The 23,159-nt window shown below is 48.7% G+C and overlaps 1 protein-coding gene across 4 annotated transcripts in view; it reads left to right on the forward strand.

Annotated features, from left to right (window-relative positions):
* The window catches only part of KANSL1 (KAT8 regulatory NSL complex subunit 1), a 1,100,309-nt gene that overhangs the window by 996,437 nt on the left and 80,713 nt on the right, over positions 1–23,159 (forward strand). For all 4 annotated transcript variants that reach the window (XM_069634095.1, XM_069634096.1, XM_069634094.1 and 1 more), the window contains one exon: positions 13,588–13,709. In XM_069634095.1, coding sequence (XP_069490196.1) covers positions 13,588–13,709 — 122 coding nt within the window. The remainder of the gene's footprint in view (positions 1–13,587; positions 13,710–23,159) is intronic.

The following is a 23,159-nucleotide window of genomic DNA, read 5'->3' on the forward strand; positions in this document are numbered from 1 at the left end:
TCTGTCCAACACCCTTTGAGACAAATTTCGACGCCAAAGGGTGGAAAACTACGTTTTTCCACCTTTAGGCTCTTCTGGTTCCTCTAAGTGGACAAGAGAGAATTTTGAAGGGTGCATGGCTCGCCTTGAGAAAATTCGCTTTCTGGGCATCCTTCCCCAAAGAGATCTCGTGGGGAACCTATTGTAAGATCGGCTTCACGTTTCCTGGAAAATCTTGATCTCGGCCCTCTGGTTCCGTCCACCATGAAGATGTGGTCCAGATGGACACTTACCAGGACATCTACAGCGAAGATCCTTCCTTCCTGCAGGACTACACTGAGGACCAGGCGGATGCCATGGACAACTGGGAGGAAACCCAGAAAGTGGAAACTGAGCCATGGACGCACCCCACACAAGATCAGGATACTGATGTTCTATTCCTGGATTCTCCTCCATCCACCCCGGCTGCCAGGCCTCGCCTGTAGATGACCAAAGGCCTTCAATGCCATCTTAAGGAAGACAGCAGATCACTTTCAAATCACTACACAGGAGGCGGTACCCGATCAAGACTTTGTGGAGGACATTCTCAAGGAGAAACCCCCCACAAGCCAAGCCATTCCCATTCGGTGAAAGAAGATTGGCCCCCTCCTGGTCACACCAGCTCAGACCCGGGCAGTGAACCCAAGAGTTGAAAAACTATTTCGGCCAGCTCCTTCGGACCCTCAGTATATTAAAGACCACGCCACCCCCGACTCCTTGGTAGTCATTACCCCCCAGAAACGGGCAGGAGTACCCCTTGCTACGGGGGAGGCACCTCTGGATAAGAAATCCAAGAGGTTGAACGCCCTAGGTAAGCGTGTTACCTCAGCAACTGCATACACCACACACGGCGAATAACACCACGCTGCTGGCTAGTTATGCAGACGTGCAATGAAACCTTGTAGAGGGCCTCCAGGAGGTTCCAGAACCCGTTAGGTCCAGGCTCCTCACCATTGTGGCAGAGGGCAGGTAAATCAGAATATAATCAAGAACACTCTGGACACTGCTTAGACAGCAGGCAGGTCTCAGGCCCAGGGCACGCTTGGCTTTGCAACTCGGGGTTCAAGCCTGAAACACAGGCCGCTCTGATCAACAAACCCATAGAAGAGACTAATCTCTTCGGGAAAGTGGTCGATGATGCCCTGGAGACGGCCAAGAAAGAGCAAGAGTCTCTTTAAGTCATTGCAACAAGTAACACAGAAACCTTCCCCCCCAAAGGGGAGGTGGTTCACATCGGTCCTTTCGAGGGCAGTCTCGTGCAAGTCAGAACTACAGCATGGGTACCATAACTCTGGACAAACTTCAGGAAGCCCTGCCTACTACCCACGTAGGGGTCAGCGGCAGAGGTAGAGGCCCCAATTCCAGAGGAGCTGCAGCCTCTGGTCAGAAATGACCAACAAATCCAGGTCCCCTCCCATGTTTCCCCGGTCAGGGAGGCGTTTAACAGCTTTCCTCACGGCATTGGAGGGGATGACTTCAGACCAGTGAGTTCTAAAGGCGGTCGCCCACGGGTACTGCGTGGAATTCGCCCGATATCCACAGTTCAGACCGCCATGCTCACGGCGCCTCTCACCGGACCATCTGCAGATCCGGAATCAAGAGGTGGAAGCGCTGCTGGGAAAGGACGCCATAGAAGCCGTCCCTTTTCTTCAAGTAAACAAGGGTATTTATTCAGTGTACTTCCTTGTACCCAAAAAGGACCTCACCATGCACCCTGTTCTAGACCTGCGCCCAGCGAACAAATTTATAAAACCTCAGGTTTTGTATGGTAACACTACAGTAGGTGATCCCACTGTTGAAACAGGGGGTCCACATGGCAACATTGGACATGAAAGATGCATACTTTCATATTTCAATGTTTCCAGCGCACAGGAAATATCTAAGGTTCATGATAGAGGACCGGCATTACCAATTCAAAGTGCTCCCCTTCGGCATCGCCTCAGCGCCAAGAGTGTTAACAAAAGTCCAGGCAGCAGCGGCAGCACACCTGCGCAGACTGTCCGTACCGGTTTACCGTTACCTCGACGACAGGCTCATAACAGGGAACTCTTATGACACATGCTTTTTGAACACCCAGAAGACCGTAGACTTTCTCTTCAATCTGGAATTCTCCATCAACTAGGAAAAATCCAGTCTAGTCCCGTCAAGTAAAACATTTCTGGGGCTCTAATCCATACGAAGGACGGCCTCGTCTTCCCCTCCAATGAGAGGGTTCAGAACATGCATTTTCAGATCCCTCAATATGAAGCCAGTCGAGAGGGGACAGTACGCAAAGCCATGCGTTTGCTAGGTATGATGGCGTCATGCATTTACTTGGTTCCCCACACGCGGCTGTGCATGCGTCCCATGCAAGAGGGGCTCATCAACCAGTGGTGTCAGGCCTGCGGACAATGGGAAGATCTGGTAGTTGTATCGTCAGCCCTCGTTCTCTCTGAAGTGGTGGTAGAGGGAAAACATCTTTAAGGGGAAAACCTTCACCACCCCTGCAGTGGAAGCCACTCTCATGACAGACACATCTATCACAAGGTGCGGGGGGGGGCCACCTGCTGCAGCAGACAGTGCATGTACGCATGTAGTTTGGTCCCCACAAGTAGCATCCAACCATATAAATCTACTGGAGCTATTGGCTGTGTTCAAAGCACTGAAAGCCTTTCAAACACAGCTACAGGGGAAGACGGTCCTGACCGACAGCACCACAGCCATGTATTACCTGAACAAACAAGGGGGCACACACTCTCCAGGGCTATCCAAGCTGTCTCAAAACATTTGGATGTGAACTCTCAAACACAAGTTGTTTCTGTTGTCCCAACATGTTCCAGGGGAACTCAATCTTCTGGCAGATGTGCTCAACAGAGATTTCCCACTGCACAAAGAATACGAATGGCGTCTGCACGAAGACATCATGTCCAATGTCTTCGCAGAATGGGTCTTCCCAGAAATCGACCTGTTCGCAGCTCAGGAGAACGCCTAATGCCAACACTACGCCTCCAGGTACCCCCAGAACCGCTCCAAGGGGAACGGTCCCTGGATAACATGGTCCGGGAAATAAATTTGTTTATGCTTTGCCCCGCCCTCTCCGACCCCTACTCAACAAGATGCACCAGGAACCAGTCACCATGATATTGGTAGCCCCCATGTGGGCTCGCCAACCCTGGTTCGCTCATCTAATGTAAATGTCCCTCTCCCCACCAGTAAAAATACCCTGCCCTTACAACATGTCTCCGGACGGGGGGGAGGCGGAGAGACCCTTCACCCATGCCCACAAACTCTTAGCTTAGCAGCCTGGGTCCTGAGGTCATAGTGTTTGGACACCTTCCGCTCCCTCAGAGATGCATGGACATTCTCAGGGAAGCTAGGAAACCTAACGCACGCTATTGCTATTCCAGCAAATGGAAACGGTTTGTCATCTGGTGTAATGCCAAGGGCACCAATCCCATCGATTGCTCACCCACACACATTTTGCTGTACCTAACCCATTTGTTAGAGACAGGATTGGTCTTCAATTCCCTAAAGGTTCATCTTGCTGTTCTTTCAGCCTACACCACGTCACAAAAGAAGGCGTCATGGTGGAAAATACCAGTGATTAAAGCTTGTATGGAAGGTGTTAAGAGGATTCATCCTCCTATTTCTCACCCATTTTCTGGATGGGTTCTAAATATGGTTTTAATCAGACTCCTGGGGCTTCCCTTTGAGCCAATGCATGAGCAAGTCTAAAAGACCTAACTTACAAGACGGCCTTCTGAGTGGCTGTTAATTCTATTAGAAGGGTTAGCAAGCTACAGGCCCTTTCTGTTCTGAACCCTTTTGTTACAGTCCGCAGGGATAAGGTAGTTCTGCGCACTCATCCCAGATTTACGCCTTAATTCTTCGCTAAATTGCATGTGAACCAATTGATTGAACTACCTACCTTTTTCCAGAATCCCACTAGCATGGCCGAAAGAAGTCTACACACACTAGATGTGCGCAGGGCAGTCATGTTTTACCTAGAAAGAAAGAAACCACTGAGAAAAAGAAACCAATTTTTCATTTCAGTGGCAGCTGGTAGAGAAGGGGATCCGGTCTCTAAATCGGCTATATCAAGGTGGATTGTAAAATGCATCACACTGTGTTACGATCTTGCTAAGAGAGAACTGCCCTTGAAGCCTAGAGCACACTACTCGGGGCACTGGGGCTTCCATTGCATTCATTGCAAATGTTCCCCTTGAGTCCATTTGCAAAGCGGCAACCTGGAGTTCTGTACACACCTTTACAAAACACTATTGCCTAGACACTAATTCTAGGTCTGATTCTCAGGTGGCACAAGCAGTACTAAGACCTCCTTTTCTCTACTGTTCCTTCTCACAACCCACCTCCAACTCCGGGTACTGCTCGCTAGTCTATGCACAGCATGTGATTCTAAGCAGATAAACCAGCATCAGAAGACCTTCATTACTCATCGTAATAGCATTTCTGATTATTGTATCTGCTTAGATTCACATGCTACCTCCCCGCTCGGGGTGGAAGGAACATAGAGGTCTTACTACTTTCTCTCTTCATGTACTCACTCACAATAGCCTTGGGCTCCCTCATGTCAGAAAAAATACAATCGGAGGGACCTCAAAGCGTGGGGGATTTTGGGTACACTACACGTCACGATAGGGAAAGTGTTACAGACACGCCTATGCCGACATCCTGTTTCGGTCCCTGAAAGACCAGATGCAATACTCTGCGGTTACCACTGGATGTCGGACAATATGCACAGCATGTGAATCTAAGCAGATACAATCAGAAATGTTATTACGGTGAGTAATGCATGTCCTACAAACTGGGCGAAATGCATGAGCCTTGTGGCACGCCACAGGTGTTTGGTATATGGTCAGCAGCTGCAGAAGGTGAGAAGACCTGCATGGTCCTGTTTTTGAGGAACGACTGAATCCATGTGATGGCGGTTCTAGAGAATTGAGCTGCCGTGGCGAGGTGATGGCAGAGTACCTTGTGCACGACATGGTCAAATGCCACCGACCGGTCAAGGAGGCGTAGGATGGCCACGCTTCCTTTATTTTTTAGTTCGTCAATCTGACTTTTGAGGTCGACAAGGACGGTTTCAGTCCCATGTTGAGGTCTGAAGCCAGATTGTCGTCCAATAATTTGTTCGTCTCTAGATAGGCTTGGATTGCCAAATATGCAACCCTATCTAGGATTTGTAACAGGAATGGGACTGTAGTGATGGGTCTTTAGTTAGTGGGGATCGTAGGGTGTTTTTTTTTAGTAAATGGAGTACCCACGATTCTTCAGGTTACTCTGTACAGTGCTACTAGAGAATGATGCGTTAATTAGTTTGGTAATGAAAGGGGCCAGGTCTCAGGCCGCTTATTTTATGATCTGTACTGGACAGCTATCGCCCTGGCAATTAGGTTTCAAAGAGTCGATGATTTTTTTGTGCCTCTGGTACTGATACATTATTGAATTTGAAGCCAGTGAGTTGATGCGATGGGGTGGTGGGTAGCGGTGTAGTGGATGCAGGGTCAGTTAGTTGACACTGTTTGTCTGCTATTTTAGTCTGAAGGCTTGCAATTTTGTTGGCGAGAGAGTCTTGAATGCTTGTGCACCGAGGTTTGTCTTTTAGGCACGAGTCTGTGGGTGGGTGAGGGTCTTCCATCTCTCTCATTCTGTTGAATAGTTCTTTAGTACTGAATCCTGCTTGGTTTATTCTATTGTTGAAGGTATCCTGCTTGGTGCGGATGATCTAGTCTTTATATTTAGCCGTGATATTAGCTAGATTGGTTTTGTCCTCTGGTGAGGGGGTGTGTGTGTTTCAAGGTTCCTCTTTTTGGTTCGTAATGCTTTTAATTCAGTGGTGAACCAAGAATTCATATGTGCTCTTGGTTTGCCTTTACGCATTTTAAGTGGTGCGACTATGACTATAGCTTTGGCCATGGATTTGTTATTTCTGATGCTTGTCATTTGCTTAGATCACATGCTATGCATAGGCCGACATCTATTGGAAGCTGCAGAGTATTACAGTTGTTTTCGAAAAGGGACATTGACGGGGCGTGCCAGTAATACTATCCCTAGTGTGACATCCGCTGTATCCATAATCCCTCACGCGCTGAAGTTCCTCAGATTGTTTTTTTTTTTTTTCCGCCATCGTGAGCGGTTGCATATAAGCGGAGTGCATTTTCGGCTTACCCCTTTGACTTATAAAGAGTTTAATATTAGTTTATCTCTGTCCTTTATTGACGCCGTGCCTCGACGCAACAAACTACAAGACAGGACAGACCTGACAGTCGAACAGAGATCTCGACAGGACCATCCAGCCTCGGAAGGCCCACTGGGCCTAGGCCTTACAGTAGAGAGTGGGGGGTGATCATAACATGTATTTTCCCACCCCTTTCCTGGGTCGCCCGGCTGCCTACCCCCAATATGGAAAGTTATGCCATTTAAATTCTGCCCATCCTGCAATATAGGAAAAACAAGCGAATCACCCACACTGCATCGGCAGGATAGTATTACCCAAGCCAACACAGTATCTTGGCAGAGGAGAGGAGAGCTTACAGATGGACACCTCCAAGAAGCAGCAGGACATGACCCAGTACCTGGATTCTTGGTTGTGGTGACGAACGAACAGACACTAGAAGGGAACTTGCAGCAGTTGACAGGAAAGGCTCCCAACAAAGGATTCTCAAATGCTTCTAGCGTCTCTGTGGATTTGGCACCCTTTTACAGGTACCTGATGAAGAACTGATGTCGCTGATCGGATTCTCTTTGCTATTCTGTTCCAGCACTCTGGTGAGCGGACTTAAAGGATTTCGAATCGTGTCTGGAGGTCCAGCAGGAGTCAACCAAAGTTTCAGCGCAAATCAGAATTCAGAAGCTGATGTACAGCGCTCGGGCTCCAGGTTCCCTGGTATTGGAGCCCTGGAACGTCGCAGCACGTTACAATTTGGCTTTAGACAAGTTAGTCTTGCCAGCCTCTTGGAAGGGTCAGAACAGGTTCTGGTTACACAGCAGGCTCTCTGGTTGCTTTAATCAGTTACAGACGTCTTTTCTTCCTCTTTGGACTCCAGTCCAGTAGTCGACTTGTATTCAGCTTCAAGAATCTGACTTTTATCTTGGAAGACACGCACATGTTCTGCAAACTCTCCCTGACATTTACAGAAAAGGTTACGGGGCTGTCAATTTCGGACAGCTGTTGGGGAGAATTCTCATTTCAAATGGATTGTGTCCTCCCACGTATTCCTCATCTATGATATTCGTATCTCAGCGGCTTCGCTGCTTCGGAAACATTTTTTTCAGCAAAGGACGCTGTGCATGAGGGTGTGGCGTCGATGTCCCTCGACGGTCTCCATAGCGTGTCGACTTCACCAGTCGTATAAATAGCTTGTGCGCGCCTGTAGGCTTCAGTTCCGTTTTTCCGATAACTATGCAATCGAGTTAACGGCACACTTCATATTTTCCTCAGTGAAAATGTCATCTTCTTTGACCCCTTCCACTCGGTAGACGGGGTTTAAAAAGTGTGTCAACTGTCGTTCCAAAATGTCGATCACTGACCCTCACTGTGTATGCCTTTGGTGCTTGGGTTCGGACCATCTGGCCAGCGACAGTGGCTCCTGTCAGTCGATGACACAAAGCTCTTCGCGAATGAAAAGGTAAACTAGCGGTGGGGCAGGAAGCTTCGAGAGACTCCGATGGGCATAAACACAGAGGTATCGGTCTAGGAGTAGATCGAGAAGTTCTTTGTCGTCTTTTAAGAAGACGAAGAGGAGACCTAGATCTCCTTCCTCTTCGTCAGACACATCTACTGAGATGGTAAGATGCCCAACTAAGTCGGATTCCCCTAGGAAATTGGAAGAGTTTATAAAATAAATGATGATGGTCTTTGAGAATGCGGCCCGACCCCCTCAAAGAAACCTCGTAAGATCCAGACCCCTTGGACGACGCAGGAGAGTCAGAAACTACTAAGTCCAGTAGTTAAATGTTAAAGGTATTTGTACCGCGCACCGTCACCAACGGAGTTGGTCCCCAGGCGCTCTGGTGGATCTGGAAATGAGAAGTTGGGATGGGTTAGTAGGCGAAGCGGGAGTAGGATAGTGAGAGGAGTGGTGTTCGGTTGGCAGCTTTAACTTGGTATACACCGAGTGCTGAGCTTTGGTGCAAGTATCGGATCGATGTCAGTCCTCGTGTGTCAGTCCTCGTGTGCTGTTGATGCAGCTTATGTGGTGTTGTGAAGTGCGTGTGGGTTGATGTGCGAGAGATGGTCGTGTGAGATTAGTAAGACGGAAACTAGACGATCTCGACCTGACTTTAAAAACTCGAGATTCGAGTGATTCCCCTGTATTGACTAAAAAGCATAAACCGTCGAAGCACTCCACGAGTTCATTGGCGCCGATTACCTCGAAGCTGAAGGAGATATTGTCTCCATTATCGAAGTCGTCATCAACTATTTAGAAGAATCCTTCGATTCCCTCGAGGCAAATTCCGGAACAGGAAAAAGGGTTTACACCTCTACCCAAATCAGACTTTTTAAAGTCCATGTCCTCTATTATTGAGGAAGAAAGTGCCTCAGAGGAAAACATTTCTCCATTTGGAGTAATTTGGTACTAAAATTGCACCAGAGGAATTGATTGGCCCTGAGTGAAAAATGACAGACCTGTGACACCCTTCACTCTGCCAGTGGCATTGACACGTCACCCGAGTTAGGTTTTCAAAAACCTGATCCTGCAGAACATGCAGATTCTCAGGGTACAGGATCTTGATGAGCAGGGTTGCTGACTATATGGGTTGGAGCAGATCTTTACCAACCTTTGAACAAGATGATATGACCGATATCCTGGACGAGTGCCCCTAAAAGGACCCAGTTCTTCCTTTTCATAGGGCTCTTCAAAGAACAATGGTTGCAAATTGGGAGACTCTGGAGTCTGTTGTTGCAGTCACTAAAGAGTTTCTCAAAAAATATAGGCCATCAGGCTGTGACCCTGATTATCTGAGTAAACTCACTACGCCGGAAAGTCTAGTGGTACAAGCTGCTACTTCCACGAGGCAATCAGTTTACCCATCTATCCCCGCAGATAGAGGATAAAAAGGTGGACGCTTAGACTCGCAAGGTATTTACCTCTAGCAGCATGGCCCTTAAGTCAGCAAATGTTACCTGTACCCATGTCGGGTTCACCCATACCCTGTGGGATTGCGTAAAGGCAGCGGCTGAACATATTCCAGAAGGCGAAGAAAGGTTTTCTGAATATTGTGAAAGATGGTAAGGAGGCAATGGGGGAATGTCTCCAATATGGATTGGATTCTATTGACTGCATCAGATCAGCCATGGCTGCAAGCACAGTGCGGCGCAGATGTGCATGGTTGTGGAAGTCGGGCTTAGCACCGGCATTGCAGGCCAGACTACTCAACATGCCTTTCGATGGCTCGAGGCTGTTCGGCAGTAAAGCTGAAGAGAGCTTAGAGAAACTGCAGACCTCCAAGGCGGCAGCTAAGTCACTTAGCGCCTCTATGCGACAGCCTCAAAAACCTTATTCGGGCTCAACTTCCTGGAGAGGTCCTTCTTTTCGATACTACTCATTTGATAGAGGAAAAGAGATGCGAAATCAGCCTCAGCAGCGGCATCTTTACCCTCAGCCGCTCCTGCAGCCGCCTCCAAATCTCTCGAGACCTTAGCACACAAGACCCCGGTGGGAGGCAGAATATCACAGTATCTGAGCAAATGGCGGGGCATTACTTCAGAAGCTTAGGCACTGGAAACAGTAGCTCAAGGTTACTGCCTTCCCTTCATAAAATGGCCTTAGGACCATCCACCGGGAACCAATTCTGTCAATTCCAGATCCGCTCCTTGTGCAGGAAATGTTAACCTTGCTAGAGAAAGGTGTAATAGAACAGGTACCCCCTTACTTTCTCATTCCAAAGGACGACGGAGGATTGAGACCCATCTTGAAACTTGAACAAGTTCCTCAGGAAGGACAAGTTCAAGATGGTAACCCTTTCTCAGATCCTTTAGGCTCTCCAACTCCAAGACTGGTTGTCATCATTGGACCTTCAAGAAGCTTACTTTCATGTGCCAATCCATCTCAAGCACACAAAGTACCTGAGGTTTGCGCTTGGCGGCTCTCGCTATCAGCTTTGAGTTATGCCATTCAGGCTGACCTCTGCCCAAGGGTTTACACCAATGGCGGTGGTGGCAGCAAGTCTCGGGAGAGGGGGGGATTCATGTCTAACCCTACCTGGACGATTGGTTGATCAGGGCTTGTTCCCCCGAATAAGCTCAGGAATATCTCTCGAATCACCTGCCTCTCCCTTCACAGACTGGGCTTCTCCCTCAATTAGAAGAAGTCCCATATGGTACCATTCCAAAAACTCCAATTTATCAGAGTAGTCCTGGATACTTAATCAGGGAAAGCCTCGCCTCCCGAGATGAGAGCTCACCACATTTTGCAGATGGTAACAAAGTTCCAAAATGCCCAGCATCTGCCGGCCTCTGATTTTCTGAGGTTGCTCGGCCTCATGGCATCCTGCATTTTACTGGTGCCAGAGGCTCGATTTGAGAATGAGATCCCTTCAATGGGCCCTCAGGACTCAGTAGTCCCAATTCTCTGGGATTATGTTGATCTTCTGCAAGTTCCCAGCACAGTTGCCCAGGACCACCTATGGTGGGCTTGTAACGACAATATTCTCAGGGGAGAATTGTTTTGGCAACCATGGTCGGAGATAACAGTAGTGACAGACGCCCATACCAACGATCTGACAATCAACGGTCGTTGGTCTCCATCGGAGTCCAAACTACACAACCTTTTAGAGCTAAGGGCGATCAGATTAGCGCTTAAGGCCTTTCTGCCCTCTGTATGGGGAAGGAATGCCCTGATAATGACGGACAACACAGTGGTCATTTACTACCTCACCAAGAGAGGAGGCGTAGCGTCACTACCACTGTGCAAAGAGGCAATGCAGCTCTGGTTCTGGGCAATACAAGAAGGAATCTCTGTCGGCAGTTCACCTAGCCGGACAGCTGAACACAGCGGTGGACGCTCTGAGCAGGCAGAGCACAGTTTCCCGCGAGTGGGAATTGGCTCAGGAAGTATTGGGGAGAATTCTCATAAATGTGCAAATTCCCTTCACCTTAGAGACCCCCAGCAACTTTGCTGGATTTTGAGGAGAGTGTGAGCCTTTTTTCCCACTCATGTATTTTAATGTGTTTTACTCTCGTGGACTCCATAGGCATCATCTTTTCATTTGCATCACAAAGCACCTTCAGTGCAGTGGCACAGGGAAACCTTTTTAGGCTTTCCCAAGGTTTAAATACCTTCTCTGGGATAAACTACTGTTTCCCAGAGTAAGTCAAGTGAAATTGACTTTAATAGTCTTTCCAAATTCCTAGACCCAGCACACACCATCTTACAATAGAGTGAAACTTATGTAGCAGTCAAATGCTTCCCTTTCCTCTCAAAATGGCTGGTGGCCACCATGATTTTTCCCAACGGCGAACACCGGTAACATTTAATCGCAGGAGCCATGTTTTTCAAGATGGCGTCTGAGCCTCCTTTGTTTAAACGGGTCCCAGGCTCTCTTTTTTGGAATTTCTTTGTGGAAAGGTCCTTCTAGAGTTTGTCTGCGCGCCAAACCAGCTTTGGTCCCTTTGTCCCTACGCCTTTGGCAGGCTTCAGGACTGAAGACTGCCTCTGGCGCATGCGGTTCTGGGGTGGGCAGTAAGTGAGGGAGGTGCCCATAACGGCCTTTGCTTAGTCTCCCAAGAGATCCGAATGCATTCTGGCGTGATAGGCTGGCAGACTGTCCGCAAGGACAGCCACCCTGCTGGGTGAGTGGCAGCTAAGCTGGAATGAATGGGAAAAAACTGTTTAAAAGGCGAGTCTCTTGGCTTGGAACGCCGAGTCGACAACTGGAGCAAAAGAACCGAAGACGAGCTGGAGAGGACGGCTGCTGCAACTCCTGGACCATTGGTTTGCCCGGTGAAGCCCTGCTGCAGGTCCGAATCGCCAAATTCATCTCGACCGAGAAGTCCTTCAAGGACAACTTCTTCCTTTTGAGTTGGTGGGACCAATCAACTCATCTAAAACTCCATAACCAAAGAAAACACAAGAGTGAAACACATTCAAAATACATGAGTTGGGGGGGAAAGGCTCACACTCCAGGAAAAAAAATAAAGTTCTCAAAATCCAGCAAAGTTGCTGGGGGGGTCGGTCTCTAAGGTGAAGGGAATTAGCACATTTATTTGAATATTTCCTAACAGCCGGGGGAGGCGAGAGGTAGGAAACGAGGAAGTGGGATTGGGCATGGCGTCCGGGACGGATGGGGGCGTGAAACGGAGCTGGGGGGAGCAGAAAAAACACAATGTGTTTTGCCAGGGCCCAGGAGGGTCCACCTACCTTTTTCCCCTGACCTGTTTCGCCTGATGTGTATTAACATTTTACTCACTGTAGTGACTAGAATACTCCTAGTTCTAAGTCCCCTTTCCTCCATACAACCCACCTCCATCCCCCTGAAATAAGTTAATATCTGGCCATGGATCTCTTTAAGAGTGTCCAGCGTGCTGCTAAGGGACTGAGGTTATGTAGAGGGCGGGGCTAGGTGGCACGCGTGCACTGCGGCCGTGCCTCCGCCCCTGGCCTAAAGTACTGGGGAAGCTCAAGTTTTTAGCGGAAAGGTTCTGGTACCAACCCCACCTCGTGGTTGCCCCTACAGTATGGGGGAAAGGGGACTAAGGATTATGAGTATTCTATTCGCAAAGGTGACTTTGCAATCTTATCTGGTCTGAACTTAGTTGTTACTGCTCGGACCTGGACTGGAAATGAAAATAAAAGCCTCATATCCCTGACCTCCTTTATATTTAACAGAGCTCATCTCCAAGGCTACCTGTCAACTAAAAGTAGAGCTCTGGTAGAACAGCCCTTACCGTTTGCCCATATTTACACATGTGGCAAACAAAGGACTGGTGTCTGCTCGCAATACTTGTTTCTAGTGGAATCCTCTAGCGCCATCCCCATGGTACAGCTTGTACCCCAAACTGCAAATCATGTAAAACTGGCACCAACCACAAATGAACTGTCTCCCACAGTAGGGGGGGGCAGTATCCAACTGTACAATACCATGGTCCATTTTGAACTCTCCCTAAAGGCTGATGGATCTCATGTTTACAGATTGACTTCCTTGTTGAAGCTTCACGTTATGCCTCACGCCAAAAACGTAGATAGCCAGGTAGATATACAAACAATATTACCAGGGTCCCTCTACCACAGTCGCAGTGGGTGCTTTCTATCATACAGTGGGTCTTCGTCTACGCTTTACAAACCATGCACTAGGACCAATACAACTCTGGTCAGAACTTGCCCCGTCACATAGTGTTTGCCTCTATCTAGTGAACGTGTGCAAATTATCTGTATTTAGGGTGAAGTGTAATGCCATTGCAGGTTAACGGTTAATGTTTTCGCAAAAAGGATGACCTGTTTTTAACCTCTCTAGAGTTAAGTGTAAATTGCTGGGTAAATAAATGTAAGCATATTTGATGAAAGCTCTTCTTTCTGGGTTGTCGATAGAGCTTAAGAGTAACAACTTGTCAAACATTTATATATTTAGCAGGCAATGAGGAGGCGGCGTCCAGAATGTTCCTTCGATATTAATAACATCGTTATCCCTATGTCTGTGGCTGCCACTACGCGTGTGGAGAAGCTGCAGTACAAAGAGATCCTGACACCAAGGTACTGTTTTGTCTTGTTCAATAATTTAACATGTCACTGTTGTGTTACTAGGCATTTCACTAGTACACATTTTCTAAGCGCTGATGGAAGGTAGCACAGTGACCCAGATTGGCATACACATTTAAAGAGTATATACCAACCCAGAACTTAGTACTTTCTCAATATATCTGGCTGACTGCACACTACATATTATGTTAAATGTAAATGCTTTGAAAGAAGGTAATTAAAGCTTGTTTGTGTGTCATGACAACTCTGTTCCACAGTTAAAGGCCATCCATTTTATGGTCCCTTAGGCGTATAAATATAACACTCACTACTCTAATAAGTCGTGTTTGTAGTTTATCCTCCATCCGAGATCTTTCATTGAATTGGGATTTCAGCCTCAATGTTTCGGTCTCACAAAGTTTAATCCTGAAAAGAAGTGTTATGTATAATTGAATACCCCAGTCTCAGTATTTTAGTACTGTTAGCCAACGGTATTATCGCCTTATCGAGTGATCTTTTCTGACACCTAAAGAATTTAATGTTAGGAGAGATTTCCTTTTTGCTGATTTCCTCCCATATCCTTCTATGGGACACATTTTCTTTTTGCTAGAATCCTGTCCTGACTTTTTGGAGGTATGTAAAGCCTTCTGCAACTATTTGATCATTGTTTGATTCAAGACCTCTCTGAAGAAGTGCAACCCTCTGACCTCCCAAGGAGAACAACTGAAGTTGCCCAGCAACTACTCCAGTGCTGTCCCTGTGAGGTGCTGCCTCTCTATCCTGATCTCAAGAATGCCTTCATTGGCGCTTGGAACCATGTACCAGTGAAAACAACCTGTCTCGACCCCTGCTTGAGGATCCGCACCTGCTGAGTGAGCCTTCAGAAGTTTCCCTGGATCAACTGGTGGACTTACAAGCCCTCTCCTGGGCTAACTCGCTGCAGCCATTCCAAGTGCATCCTTGGTTCTTGGAGGATCTTCAACTTGCATAACAAGATGCCTGTTCTTGCATTTTCAGCCACATGTGCGCTGGCTGCTCCTTTGTTCGTCCATTGAAGATAGCCTGTTGCTGCCTGCCCGTGGTGAGACTGGTTGCATCACTTGTTTGATCTCTGGAAGTGGCCTGGAGTGGTCTGTTCCGTTGAAGTCTTCATCTTTTCTCATTTGTGTGTTCTACTAGAAGCTGTCTAGAACAGATTCCCAAGCCCTGAGACTGACCGAAACTAAATTCTGCATCTGAAAGTGACGTTTGCACCTGGGCCTTCCTCTATGGAACCAAGCACAGAAGATTGTGTCTCCAACTGGTCTCTGGATTGAACTTTCAGCAGGTTAAGTTAACCGGTTTCTTTTCCCCCTTGTCCTCCATAGTGTTACATGGGCGTAAATTGCTGTCCTTCAATCACTCTTTCCTGATTTGGTTGACGGAGGCCTGGTCAAGGATCCCTTTCCAGGACTACTCTCTGGGATTGAATGAATTTACTTACCTGAACTTTAACCTTTTGACTCTTATCAATCATAACCACTGGTGGCATCGCCAATCTCTTCATAAACCTACCTTTGAAGTATATACTTTGAGTCTGGTGACATGTAGGCCCAAGGCCGCAACCATCTTAGGGTTGGACTTCATAAGAGCTAGGGAAGCTGTTCTCGGATTATCCTAAAGTGTTCTTTCTATTTCTAATGCAGTACTTAACTTGAGTTTCACTGGTCATTGAATCAAATGCTATTCTAGGTCTCCAAGTCTTAATGTACATTTCGAATGGATTGTGTCCTCCAAGGTATTCCTCATCTTATGATAATCATCCTTCCAGCTTAAGTTGCTTCAGAATTTCTTCAACAGGGGGTGCTGTGTGCCGTCTCGTTGAGTCGATGTTCCTCGAGGGCCTCTGTTCGACTGTCGACATCATAAGTATAAATAGCGCATGCAGCGCCCATTGGCTTCAATTCAGTTTTTCCAAGCTAACGCTTCAAAGAATTACAGCACCCTCTGGTTCTTCACTATGTCGCTATTTTCGGAAATGAAAATGTATTTTCCCTCGTCTCCATCAACGCCTAAGACTGGTTTCAAGAAGTGCCAAGACTGTGGATCGAAGATGTCGATCACTGACCCTCCAAGGAGTTTAGAAGAAAATCCAGTTGAGAGATTGTCCTCGACAGGGAATGTTTAAAAAATGTTGATCGAGAAGTCGGATCACGCCGTTCTTTGCCTTCTAAGAAGGCAGAGAAACTGCGTCACAGGTCACCTCTCAACCTCCAGTGATTCTTCAGCCGGCCTCGCTAACGCCATCGGTGTCAGAGCCGTGGACGCCAGTGTTGCAGTAGACTCTGACAAAATCGACTCCGCCTTCGAAGTCGTCAACGATTTCTTCGAAGTTGTTATAGCCAATAGTAACCCAGGAAAAGGTTTTCAAACCCTTGCCAAAAAGACTTTTTTAAAAGTCTCTTAACTCAATATATAAAGACAATGAACCTTCAGACGACAATACACCACCATTTGGCTTACAATATGGCACCCCAAATGTGCCAGAGGAGTTAATTTCTGAAGTCTAAGTTAAAAAAAGCTTGTATGATAACCTACAATCAGTCAGTGGTATAGATGGCTCTTCAGAACTGGAATTTGGTTAACCAGATGCTACAGACCACGCTGACTCCTCATATAGCCAACTAATGAGCAAGGTGGTAGAATCTTTAGGTAGGAGCAGGCCTACACCTTCTTTGGTGCAGGCTGACCTGACAAATATTTTGGATCAGGGTCCCCAAAGAGAACCAAGTCTGCCTTTTCACATTGCCCTACAAAAAAGGGTCTCAAATTGGGAAACGCCAGAAGACTGCTTCCTGGCTTTCATCAAGGATGGTAAGGAGGCAATGTGTGAATGCCTCCAGTCAGCTCTGGATACCGCAGGTAGCATCAGCAGATCCATGGCAACTAGCACTTTGTCGTGCCGATTTGCATGGTTGAAAAAGTACAGATTTGTACCAGATTTGTAGTCTAGACTCCTCAATATGCCCTGACGGCTCGAGGCTGTTTGGCAGCAAGGCAGATGAAAGTTTGGAAAAGCTGCAGACCTTTAAAGCGGCGGCTAAATCTTAGTGCTGCCATTAGACCGCCTCAACACTCATACCCTGGTTCATCATCTTGGAGGGTTAAGTACTTTCGATTCTACTCCTCAGTTGGAAGTTGAAGGGGACAAGCCAGTCATAAAGGTCAGCAAAGATTTCTCAGCATCTGAAAGAATGGCGGGGCATTACTTCCGATGCTTGGGCACTAGAAACGGTAACCCTAGGTTACTGCCTTCCTTTTCAAAAGGGGCCTCATGATCATCCACCAGGGAGCAACTCTCTCAAAATTCTGGATCCACTTCTAGTGCAGGAAATATTTACCGGTCTAGAGAAAGGTGCTATAGAACCGGTACCTGTTGCTGATAGAAACAAGGGTTGGTACTCCCCGCATTTTCTAATCGCCAAAAAGGATGGAGTGGAGACCCATCTTGGATTTAAACAAGTTCCGCAGGAAGGACAAGTTCAAGATGGTTACCCTTTCTCAGATCCTTCAAGTTCTCCAACTCCCAAGACTGGATGGTGTCATTAGACCTTCAGGACGCTTACTTTAATGTGCCTATCCATAAGCACAGAAATTACCTCAAGTTTGCAGTTGGCGGTTCTCATTATCAATTTCGAATTCTGCCATTTGGGTTGACCTCTGTCCCTAGGATTTTCGCCATGTTAATGGCAGTGGTTGCAGCGAGTCTCGGTAGGGGGGGGGGTTGGAGGGATTCACGTTTACCTCTACTAGGACACGTTCACCCGAACGAGCCCAGGAACATCTCATTGTAACCTGCCACTCTCTCCACAGACTGGGCTTCTCCCTCAATTACATGAAGTCCGAAATGATACTACCTCAAAGACTCCAATTTATTGGAGAAGTCCTGGGTGCTTCCTCGGGGAAAGCCTCGCCACCAAAGGTGAGGGTTCAGCACATTATGCAGATGGACACCAAATTTCACAGTGCCCAGCATCTTTCGGCCTTTGATTTTAGGGGTTGCTCAGTGTTAGGGAGAATTCAGACATGTGCTAATTCCCTTCTACCTTAGAAACCCCCAGCTCCTGTTGCTGGACTTTCGGACTTTTCATTTTTATCCTGGAGAGAGCAAGACCTTTTTCCCACTCTCATATATTTTTCATTAATTTGAACTCTGTGTTTTTGACTTTGGGGTCTGACAAACTCCCTAGGCATCATCTTTACATTCTGACTGACACACAGCAGATTCAGTGCAGTGGCACAGGGAAGTCTCTCAGATTTCCCAGGTTAAACTACTGTTTCCAAGAGCAGTGAAGTAAAATTGACTTTACTTACATTTTGTAACTATTTTACAATAGGGTGCTGGAGGGGTTACTTAGTACCTCCTTCGGCTAGTTTCTCATGTAACTATGTTACACTTTCTACAGTGAAGGGCTGGTGGCAGTGGGTTACTTTTTCCTACCCTACCATTGTGTGTTTCTACCATGGGCCGCAATTGCAGCTGCAGTAAAGTACCCATGGTTGCCCATTTTGTCAAAACGGCCCCAGTCGTCTTTTTTAGCCATTTCCTGTTGGAAAGGTCCTTCTTGAGATTTACTCTGCGCGTCAAACCAGGTTTGGTCCCTTTTGTTAGGTTTGTTTTTGGCGGGATTCACTGGTGAAGCCTGCCTTCGGCTCCAGCGTATCTGGCAGGGCAGGAAGCTCCATGTGCTTAATCCCCTTGGTTACAGGAATGCACCCAAAGGTGATTGGCTGGCTGTCTACGGAGGACAGCCACCCTGCTGTGTGACAGGCGGCAAATGAATGGGAGAAACCTGCATAAAAGGCGAGGTCTTTTGCTTGGAAGGCAGAGTCGACCACTGGATGAAGGAATCCTAACAATAACTTGGAAGAGATGCTTGCTGCAACACCTGGACCGTTGGTTTGCCCAGTGAAGCCCTGCTGCATTACTGAAGGTCTTAATTCACCTCTACTAGAGAAACCCTGCAACGGACGACTTCTCCCCTTGGGTTGATGGCACCAATCAACACTCAAAGCAAACTCGTCTGGACATCCTCTCGGAGCCGGCTGTACTTCGATTGCTGCTGCAGGAACCGTTTGCCAGGTAGAGGAACACCAGAATTGAGTGTCTCGACTGAGACCCAGCAACAACTGGATCTGCAGACATACAACTAAGGGGTACTTCTCCAGCATGGGGTCTGGCATGGATTCACATGCTCATGAATGTTCCCCGTCGTCCGGCTAGGAATCCTCGGTAATAGAAAAAACAGTTTGTTTCGTTTCCAAACTGTCTTTCTCATATAAACCAATCACTGAGCTCTGGGTCATGCTGCCCCCAGCCAATGACTGCCCTCTACCTAAGCCCCCCTCTGGCAGCCATCTTCAGATTTGTACAGCATGTTCAAGTGTTGAGTTCTCGTGCTTCACTTTTCGAGCTTTTTGCTGCACGTTTTGAGAGTTGAACTTAGTCAATTGGGCCCTTGTGCTCCAGCAATCATCTTTTTGACTAATGGGGGATCCGTTCTTCAGCGCACCTCAAGGGCTGTTTTCGTCGTGGTGTTCTTGGAGGCTTCCAGAAATTTCACCGCGTGAATCAGGTCAGACAAGGACGATGGCGTTTCCCTCTTCAAGCTTTGCGCTGACTGGTTTGCGGAATGTCTACGGACGACAAGCATACCCAGTGCCTGTACTGCTTGCACCCGACGCATAAGGAGGATTCTGAGTTTTGCCATGGCTTCTCAAAGCGTACATTGAAGGATCGTCACCAACGGTTGGAAGAGTGGCTGCAGTCCAAGGCATCTACCCCGGTTGCCACCCAGGGGCATGCCTCTCCCGGATCCAGCAAACCTAAGTGGGCTTCTAAGTCCTTTGAGGGCGCCCCAACAGTTGGGCCTACACATGGCCAAGCACCACGAGTCTGCTTCCACCGGGGTCGCCGCTGTTGCACGTCCTGCGACTGGCAGGGCGCGATCGTCATCTCCATCGGCGTCGATCTCCAGCCACCACTCTGGATCATCATCCAAGAGGAAATTAATTATCCCGGTGGAAGTACAGGGAGAATCTGGAGAAGGCCAGACAGGGTGCAGTATCCGACCCTCCGCGACGGAGAAGGCCAAGGTGGACAAGGGGTCTGACAAGGCCCCAAAGCAGAAGGCCAAACCGGACAAGGGAGCCATCCTTTCTGTGAAGGCCCAAGTGCACCATGCAAAACCGTCACCCGCCCTTGAGGTGGTGGTGGCTTCGCTTTCAAAGGCCGTAGGGGCGGACCCACAGGGTTCACCGGTGACGGTGTCTCTTCCTCCCAGGAGGGGATGGTTCGAGCAAGCTAACTGAGAAAACCCTGAAGTGGATGCCAGACCTCAGCCCGAGGCAGACTCCACTGGACCCGAAGAAGGGGGGATGGGGGATTGAAGGCCTCCAAGGTACAGACATTTCTTCGGCTGATGAGGATGAGATAATTTCCGTCCACAACGTCCAGGAGGGCAATGACGAGGAGGGAAATGCTGGGGACTCTCCCCACAACTGGGGCGATGACGACAAGAGTACCATCGATGGAGGAGAGGAAGAGGGGCCCCGGGAGGCCCCGGATCCCAGCTCTACTACACCCCAGATACTGCCTGTTAGGGAGAATTCTCAAAAATGTGCTAATTCCCTCTACCTTAGAGACCCCCAGCAACTTTGCTGGATTTTGAGGGCTTGATTGTTTTTAACCTGGAGAGAGCGTGGCCCTTTTTCCCACTCTCTCGTATTGTTATGATATGGCATTTGTAACGCGCTATACACAAGTGTTTCAAGGCGCGACGAGGCGGTGGGGGGGACAAGGGGAGAACAGACAACGATCCCACTAGGCCAGGTGTCATTCAGATTGCGCAAGGGTAGGGGGACTGGGAAAAGTGGAAGGGGAGAGGGGAAGTGCAGTACATGGTTAGTAGAATACAAGATAAGTAATAGGGCCAACTGGTGGCAAGTGCAAGGTAAGTGGCGGGAGAAGGGGCTGTAGGATACAGAGACAGTCCCGTAGTGCAGGTAGGCAGTGCAGGGAAGAGTGGCTGGGCCAAGGACCGAGATCGGTAAGTGGCCAGTTGCAGATTCAGTGCAGGTTCAGTGATTTTAGCAGAGGAGAGAGAGAGGGAGAGAAAGCGGAGGCAAAGAGGAAGGTTTTGAGGTGCTTCTGGAACCGGAGATGGTTCTCCTCAAGTTTCAGGGAGGCAGGAAGGCTGTTCCAGAAGGAGGCCCCTGCTGCGGAGAGAGATCTACTCCCAGCTCGTTGCTTGGAGAAGCGGCTGACCCTGAGGTAGTTGGAGGTGGATGAGCGAAGAGCTCGAGAAGGAAGATATTTAGGAAGAGAGAGTTGAATGTATTTTGGCCCAAGGCCCCAGAAGGCCTTGTGGACATTGCAGAGGGTTTTGAACTTAATCCTCGCAGCCACTGGGAGCCAGTATAAGCGAATTCAGTCCTGGAGAGATACGGTCCCTGGGCTTGAGGCCAAGGACAAGTCTTGCAGTCCTGTTCTGGATGAGTTGCAAAGGGCGGAGAGTAGAGGCAGGAAGATTTAGATAGAGGCTGTTACAGTAGTCCAGCTTCGAGAGAACCAGGGCTCTGGAGACAGTGAGCTTCTGGGGGAAGGAGAGGAAAAGGATACCTCTGAGGAGGTGTAGCTGGTAGTGTGACTTCTTAGAGACGTCAGATATGTGAGGAGAGAAAGAGTGTGGAGTCGAAGAGGACCCTGGGGTTTTTTGACTTGCAAGTAGGAGCAGGAAGAGGGCCAAGGGAGGCCGGCCAAAGAGCTGCAGGGAAGGAGGGGGTGGGTGTACCGATAAGTAGAATCTCAGTCTTACTGGCATTAAGGCAGAGGTCGTTGGTGGAACACCATTCCTGGATAGCAGAAAGACAGTCGGAGATGAGGGAAGGGGAAGAGGAGGCCGAGGGTAGCCTGAAAATGAGCTGGGTATCATCCGCATAGCACTGAAAGTTGGGACAGAGAGTGGCGATGCGGTGAGCAAGAAGTGCCAGGTACTGGTTGAACAGCCAGGGGGAGAGGTTAGATCCCTGGGGGACACCACAGGTAGAGAAAAAGATGTCCGAGCGGAAGGAACCCAGTTGGACCTGGGAGGGTCGATTGGAGAGGAAGGAGGTCAGCCACGCCAGAGCCTGACCAGTGATACCCAGGTTATCACAGAGACAGTTGAGCAGGATGGTGTGGTTGACGGTGTCAAAGTTAGAAGAGAGGTCGAGCAAAATGAGAACACAAGGGTGTTAGAGTCAAGGTTTGAGAGCAGGTCCTCACGGATGTTCAGGAGAGCAGTTTCCGTGCTTCTGGCAGCTCTGAAGCCAGACTGATGGTCATAAAGACTACCAACGGATTCAGCATGAAGATCAAGCTGGAAGATGGCCAGTTTCTCCAGGAGCTTGCCCAGGAAGGGAGTGATAGAGATTGGGCGATAGTTAGCTGGGCAGGAGGGGTCGGAAGAGGGTTTCTTAAGAAGGGGGTGCACAAGGGAGTGCTTGGGAAGACTCCAGAGGTGAAGGAGTGATTGCAGAAGTCAGCCAGGGTAGGCGCCAGGAGTCAATGTGGTCCTTGATAGTTTTGGAGGAACAGGGGTGGACCTGTTTTGACAAGACTTTCATAGATCAGACTTGTCTCGAAACCTCGTCAGCAGAAAAAAGGGGAAAGCCAGAGGAGGAGGGAGGAGGGGTGGCTGCAGAAGGGCCTGAGGGAGAGCAGGGAATAGAGGAGGGGAGGTGATAGGAGGAGAGTGAGGACAGGATGTCCTGAGTTTTTGAAATGAAGTGAGAGGCCAGTGCCGTGCAGAGGGCCTGGGAGGGGACACGAGAGGTGGAGACTGCAGCAGGGTTGGCCAGCTCCTTGCAGATTTTAAAGAGTTCAGCCGAATTGTTAGATGCCGCAGAGATGCGGGCTTGGATAAGGGCTCTCTTCTTAGTGAGAGCGGAGAGCCGATTTTGCCTTCAGGGCAGGCCAGTTTGTCAGAGGATGAACATGAAGCACGCCATTTCCTCTCTGCCACCCTGCACTTGCGTTTAAGGGTGACGAGATCTGAGTCGTACCAGGAGTTACATTTGGCTTTGGGCTTCAGGCGGATTCTCATGACCGGGGCAAGGATATCAAGGGTATCAGATATAGCAGAGTGGAGAGGGCTGTGTCAGGGTGGGAGTCAGCAGAAGGGGGAGGGGGAGGCGAGAAGGTGGAAGCGAAAGCCTCAACTGACACGCGCTTCATGGGTCGGATGACCGTGAAGGTGGGTGGCAGTGACGAGGGTGGCTTTGCCTGAGGGGTTGGGAAGGTGAGGTGGGAGGATAGGAGAAAGTGATCACTCCAGGAGAGAGGAGTGGAGAGGGGGACAGAGAGGGGAAGGTCAGAAGAGATGAGCGCATCAAGAGTGTGCCCTGCAGAATGGGTCGGCCCAGACGGGAGAATAGAGAGTGAGA

This window comes from Ambystoma mexicanum, chromosome 13 (assembly GCF_040938575.1).
Source record: "Ambystoma mexicanum isolate Mex_15411 chromosome 13, UKY_AmexF1_1, whole genome shotgun sequence".
NCBI lineage: Eukaryota > Metazoa > Chordata > Amphibia > Caudata > Ambystomatidae > Ambystoma > Ambystoma mexicanum.